Source organism: Aptenodytes forsteri, unplaced genomic scaffold (assembly GCF_000699145.1).
Source record: "Aptenodytes forsteri isolate BGI_AS27 unplaced genomic scaffold, ASM69914v1 Scaffold624, whole genome shotgun sequence".
NCBI classification, from domain to species: Eukaryota; Metazoa; Chordata; class Aves; order Sphenisciformes; family Spheniscidae; genus Aptenodytes; species Aptenodytes forsteri.
This window is the reverse complement of record NW_008794808.1, coordinates 235,753-241,574: the sequence shown is the minus strand read 5'-3', so window position 1 is coordinate 241,574 and position 5,822 is coordinate 235,753. Positions and strand designations below refer to the sequence as shown.

The 5,822-nt window shown below is 64.2% G+C and overlaps 2 protein-coding genes across 2 annotated transcripts in view; both read right to left on the bottom strand.

Moving 5' to 3' along the window:
* LOC103894965 (glucosylceramidase) overlaps positions 1 to 1,903 on the bottom strand; it is a 7,157-nt gene extending 5,254 nt beyond the window's left edge. Inside the window, exon 1 of the mRNA XM_009274458.2 lies at positions 1,888 to 1,903. Within this exon, the coding sequence (XP_009272733.2) occupies positions 1,888 to 1,903 (16 nt within the window). The remainder of the gene's footprint in view (positions 1 to 1,887) is intronic.
* Positions 1,904 to 2,222: 319 nt separating this feature from the next.
* On the bottom strand, positions 2,223 to 5,671 carry LOC103894964 (glucosylceramidase). Its single transcript, XM_009274457.2, has 9 exons — positions 5,383 to 5,671; positions 5,154 to 5,300; positions 4,885 to 5,018; positions 4,367 to 4,539; positions 4,031 to 4,265; positions 2,984 to 3,208; positions 2,743 to 2,906; positions 2,414 to 2,539; positions 2,223 to 2,328 (listed from the first exon to the last, which is right to left on the bottom strand). Exons 1-9 carry the CDS (start codon positions 5,669 to 5,671, stop codon positions 2,223 to 2,225), a joined length of 1,599 nt encoding a protein of 532 aa, XP_009272732.2.
* Positions 5,672 to 5,822: the final 151 nt, after the last annotated feature.

Here is a 5,822-nt window from a genome sequence, read left to right as displayed (position 1 = left end):
CCCGGCCCGGCAGCAGCTTGGCTTTGGGCACAGGCAAGAGCTGTCTGCAGCCAGTGCCGCAGCCATGACCCGTGCCCCGCTTGTGGCTGCACCAGCAACTTTCCTGGCGTGGGCAGAGGCGCTGACGGGGCCGCGGGCAACCCCGCGAGCAGCCAGCCACAGCAGGGACGACTGCACCCCACTCCTCGCCGCCCAGTTGAGAAGGCGATGGGTGCAGCGGGGGGTGGGCACAGGCAAGAGCTGTCTGCAGCCAGTGCCGCAGCCATGACCCGTGCCCCGCTTGTGGCTGCACCAGCAACTTTCCTGGCGTGGGCAGAGGCGCTGACGGGGCCGCGGGCAACCCCGCGAGCAGCCAGCCACAGCAGGGACGACTGCACCCCACTCCTCGCCGCCCAGTTGAGAAGGCGATGGGTGCAGCGGGGGGCTGCAGGTGCCGGCCGCTGGGGCCCCGCTCACCCCTGCCGTAGGCCCGTGCCCCCCATGCCTGAGCCCCACGCGCGCAGCCAGGCTAGGTGGAGCAGGCTGCAGCAGTTTATCATCTGCAAAACAAGTCTGGGCTCCGCACCTTCTAATTTGGGATCCTTCCTAATTGCAGGCACCTGCCCATCAGGAGAAACAGGAGGGGGCAGAGCCACAGGAGAGGCGGGATCTGCCCAGCCTGGCCCCGGTGTCCCCCTGATGCCGCTCGTGTGGGTGGCCAGGGAGGCAGCCCCTCAACCAGGGACCGCTCCTCCCACTGCGACCAGAGCAAGGACCCCCCGGCACAGGCTGCGGCCAGCAGGGACGATGGGGGTGATTCCTCCAGCCTCACCCCGGCCTCTCACACCTGCCACCGGGGATGTTGCATCCCTCAGTTTCCCCGTCAGCTTCTCAGCGTGGAGGGAAGGTACCAGCCCTGCGGCAGATGCGTTTCCAGATGGCCAGGGAGCACGGAGCCCGCCTGGAGGGGCTGTGCTGAAGCGTTTCCCTGCACCCGCGTCCCTGAGTGCTGCTGAACATCTGGGGGTGCGGGGCTCCATATGCGCCTTCCTTGCATGGCAGAGCTTTGATGTACCTTGAGAAGCGCAGGCAGCCCAGCTGCCATTTGGGCCAGTGCTACCCAGGAACATCGATAAAAGCACAGGACGGGCAGATGTGCTCCGTGAACAGGGCTGAGACGGGGCCCAGTGCCACCTTCATGCTGCACTCAAGAAAACACCTTTTAAACCTCTTTTTTTTTTTTTTTTTTTTCTTTTTCCCCAACATCAGCAACTCCGCAGCTCACACACAAGAGGAGTTTGCCAAGGAGCGCTCTGGCTTTCTCATTCCAGGACTTCAAAGATGCTGGTAACGTTCCCAAAGGCTGGAGCAAGCAAATACTGTAACCAGTATTTAAAGAGAGCAAACAGGATGGCCAGGTAATTGCAGGCTGCCAGCTCGATGTCAGCCACGGCCAGAATAGAGGGGAGTCTGTCCGGAGGCCACACCGGCGGAGGGTGGCTGGATGCGGCCAGCGGCGTGATCTCTGGAAGAGGTGGCATCCACGTAATTTGTCTGCAAGGTCTGGTGGATGGGGACACTGACATAATTTACTCGGCCTTTTCTGCAGTGTCTGCCCTGGTGCAACAGGACATTTTGATTTAAAAAAGAAAAAAAAAAAAAAAAAAAAGTAGGCTGGGGAAAACCAACGGCACATATGAAACAAATCAAGAGCTGGCGAGCGGCTGAGGCTCCAGCCTGAGGCTCCAGCTGCAGCGATAAACAAGGCAGCCACACGCAGGCCACGGGGATGGAGCCCTCCGGGGCACCCCTCGCCACCTCTCCGAGGAAAACCGAGCAATTTCCGAGAGCGTAGAGGAAACACTGACGGGGACGGCGCATACTGGAGGGAGCACGTCACGGCTTTACTTGGCGCCCGAGACATACGCGAAGGTTTCAAGGGAGCCACGTGTGGAAGCGTGGTCCAGGAGACAGCGCAGCAGGAGCTTTCAGGGGGCTGGGGGGTGCTGGGGAGGGAGGGGGGAGGCTGGGAAGCGCCAGCAGCAGCAGTCCTGGCGAGACCCCAGTGCCGGGAGCACATGCAGCCCCTTGTGCGGGGGCAGGACCCCTGGTCCCTCCCGCACCCTCAGCAGTTAGTCAGCACCCGCTTCCACCATTGAAGGATGCTGGAAAGGGGGGGGGAAGAGCTGACTGCCCCGGAGACCACCAGCCACTTGGCGCCGTCCCCAGCACTGCTCTGGCCATCACTGCTGGCGCCACAGGTAGGTCTGGATGGAGTTGGCTGGAGCCATGGTCTCGATGAAACCAACGGCGGGGTCCCGGATCCCAAATGGCACATCCCAGCCAAACCTGGGGGACGAGAGAGACTGAGCAGGTCAGCACGGCTGGGGCCGAGCATCCCCCCGCATCCCCCCACCCGGACAGCCCTGTTGACCTGTTGAGGACCACCAGGACGAGGGCCCCATCAGGGCGCAGGATGGCCACGTGCTCCAGCTGACAGATGAGGCATCGGCGGCTGCTATGCAGCCCCACGCGCCGGGAGCCCTCGGGGATGAATTTGCTGTGGGGAGAGGAGCAGGAGAGGGATCGTGCCCCCGATCTCAGGCTGGCAGCAGCACCTGAGCCCCCCCCCTGGCCCTGACCCACCTGAAGTGCCCCAGGTGGTAGAACATGGGCTGCTTGTAGAAGACGTCCTTGCTGCTGTCCACGATGACTGGGCTTCCACGTAGTAGCACCTGAGCCCCCCCCCTGGCCCTGACCCACCTGAAGTGCCCCAGGTGGTAGAACATGGGCTGCTTGTAGAAGACGTCCTTGCTGCTGTCCACGATGACTGGGCTGTCCACGTAGTTCTTGACCCAGTTGGGGCCTCCCTCCAGGTCCAGGGCCAGGTTCCAGTCGGTCCAGCCGGCCACAAAGTGGTTCAGGACCTGGGCAGGCGGGGAAGGGGCTAAGCGGGGCTGAGCAGGGCCCCCAGCTCTGGGCGGGCAGTGTCGGGAGGCCGTACCGTCAGGATGCTGTGGCTGTAGCGGTTCCCACGCTCCCAGCAGCCCAGGGACACAGAGAACCGGAGGGTGATGAAGCCGCTGCAGGCCTCCGTGTAGAGGAGAAAATGGTCAGGGAAGAGCTTATGGGTGGCCTCCAGGCTGCAGCTGGCCGGGACGATGCCGTCCAGGTACCAGTGAACCCCCATGCCGGCGACATAGTGGGCAGCGGTGGCATTGCCCAGGACCTGGGGGGAGCAAAGGAGACACCTTGCACCAGGGCCACCACCACCCTAAGCCCCGTGGGGTTGGACACATGGACCCCACATGCCAGCAGGGTCTCCTAGGGAGACCTGCCTCCCCTCTTGTCCCCTCCTGTGGGCACCGCAGGCACCCACGCCTGCAGCCCCCTCCCTTCAGCACCTGCACCCCAAGCAGCAAGCCACGAGCAGCACCCCAACGTGGCTCCGGCACCCTGCTGGGTACAGAGCAAGGGGTGTGTGTGGGCAGATGTGCCCCTTGGTGGGCTCCTCGCCCCCCTGCATGGCTCCTACTGCTGCCTAGTCCTCCCTCCGCGCCCCCCCCCCAGGGTGGTCTTGCACCACAGCCCTGCCTGGTCCCTGGGGTGCTGATGGTTTGAGGCGAGGGAGGGACGTGCTGCACCCTCCCCTGCAGCTCCAGCCTCGCTCAAGGCAGGGGCAGGAGCGCATTTTATTTTCTTTCCTTTTAGTTGAAGGTAATTCCCACGAACAGCTCTTCAGCATTGTGAAGGGTAAGCCGAATTAGCTGAAACTGCCTGGAGAAGGTGCTGGCATGCCAGCAGTGCCTCTGCGTGCCATGCTGCGGGAATGCCACCTCCTGTCCCTGCTTCAGCTAGGCACACACAGAGGCGGTTGCTACTGAATTAGCTGGCTCCAGCTCCCTCTCCGGCAGACCTGGTTTGCCTCCTGCTCTGTCTAGGGCTGGGAGTGGCTGCTGGCTTAATTTTCAGCTAAAACCCAAGGCTTAGGTGGGACACGGAGTGGAGGGAGAGGAAGGAGCCAGGCAGGGCAGTGGGCTTTGCTCTTCACCACTTTGGCCCAGTGCGGGAGGTTGATGCGCTGGTCATCCAGGATGATAAGCTGGGTGTGGTGGGGACTGCGGGCCAGCGCGGGGCCCAGGTCACGAACGATGAAGTCCCGCTGCTGCGCGGCAGTGAAGGCAATGGTGGGGAACTGGGGGTGTGTGAGGAGCGCTGCGAGGGGCTCGTTCTGCGCCGTCACTGCCCAGAAGGTCACGTTGTGTTTGGCGTATTCGTCCAGGAACCTGGCGCAGGGAAGGGGGGGCAGCGTCAGCCGTGCCTGCCCACCCTCTGCCCACCCTGGCCCCCTGCGGTCCTCGAGCATCCCAGCCCCAGGGGACAGTACTTGATGAAGTAGTTGGCCCAGGTCTTGTGGTACTTGTCCCCTGCCTGCCCCTTCAGCGTGCCCTTCCCACGGACGTCCCCGTTACTCTTCATCCAGGCTGGGGAGGTCCAGGGGCTGGCGTACAGCGACAGCGGCCACCTGCTCATGGCTGAGGCTCGGTGCAGGAGGGGGATCTGCAAGAGGGGGGGCAGAAGGACCTGCTCAGCTGCAGCTGCAGCCCCCCAAAACCACACGGCCCAGTGCGGGAGGAAGGGGAGCACTCAAGGGACCTCCGCGGGGAACAGCAGCCTGTGAGCACCACCCCATGGCACGGCGCCCCGGCTCCGCACCCTGCCAGTGCCAGCCGGGATGCGCCAGGACATGCCCTGGAGGAGGTGCCAGCTCCCATGGGCTGTCCCCACGCACCCTGCTGCCATGCATGGGGCTTGGCAGCGCCTGGTCATGGGGGTCCTGGCACACGCAGGAGCTCCAGCAGGAGAGGGGACAAGATGCCAATGGCAGTGGCTTCAGGCTCCCACCTTCATCTTCAGGTCCTCCTCCGCCAGCCTGAAGTGCTTCAGCTCGTAGTCATGGGGGACGTCGTCGTAGCTGTAGGGGCGCACGGAGAAGTCGCTGCAAGCCATGGGGAGCCGGATGAGGTTGTACTCAATCCCTGCGGAGCAGGAAAGGCATCAAGCGGCACCAGAGCAGGTGCCCAGGTGATGAGTGTCCCTGCAGCGGGGACAGGCACAGTCGCCTCCGGGGACCCCACAAGCCACCCCACGCTGCCAGTGCCCTCATTGCTCACCACTCTCAGAGAAGTAGGAGCGCAGCAGGTTGTCCTGGGCTGGCCGCGACAGCCCCAGGATGTTCAGGGCAGCAGCATCAGAGAGGGACCCGCCGAAGCCCTTCACATGCTGGTACATTGTGGAGACGTTGAGTGTCAGCAGCAGCCCTGTGAGGGAGACCCCAGCTTAGCTCGCGGTGCCCAGGGGTCCTGTGCTGGCACCCGCCACCTGCCCAGCCGCAGCGGGTACCTGGGGCACGCAGGCTGCGCTGGAAGCTCCCCTCGCTGCGCTCCAGCCGCTTGCCAGCCTTGCTGCTCTCATATTTCACATAGGTGCCCAGAGCCGGCAGGACCACGGGGTCCAGCGTGTCGCAGTATGTGGCGTTGCAGACACACACCATGGCGTCACGGCCGAAGTACTTGGGGCTGCAGGGCCGGGCGCCTGGGGGGCACGGGCAGGGTGGGGGCAGCTGCCAGCTCAGGGACGTGTCCCTGCCAGAGCTCTCCTGGCTGCCCTGGGGTGCTGCCTCTGCCCCCATGCTCCACACCCTGTCACCTCCCCGGGCACCCCAGCTCCGGTGCTGCCCCCGGGCTCCTTGACCCTGTCCCAGGACACCCTGGCACCCAAACCACGCTGTTCCGTTGCCACCCCTGCGACGTCCCTGTGCTCACCTGCAGCCCCAGGCACCC

Bases quoted from the DNA above. Each gene is read 5' to 3' on its own strand.
- LOC103894964 (XM_009274457.2), bottom strand. From the start codon at position 5,671: ATGGGGGCAGAGGCAGCACCCCAGGGCAGCCAGGAGAGCTCTGGCAGG. The intron at 4,540-4,884 runs GTGGGAGCCTGA...CCCCTCTTGCAG, and splicing joins AGGAGGACCTGAAGATGAAG to ATCCCCCTCCTGCACCGAGC. The intron at 3,209-4,030 runs GTGAAGAGCAAA...TGCTCCCCCCAG, and splicing joins TCCCGCACTGGGCCAAAGTG to GTCCTGGGCAATGCCACCGC.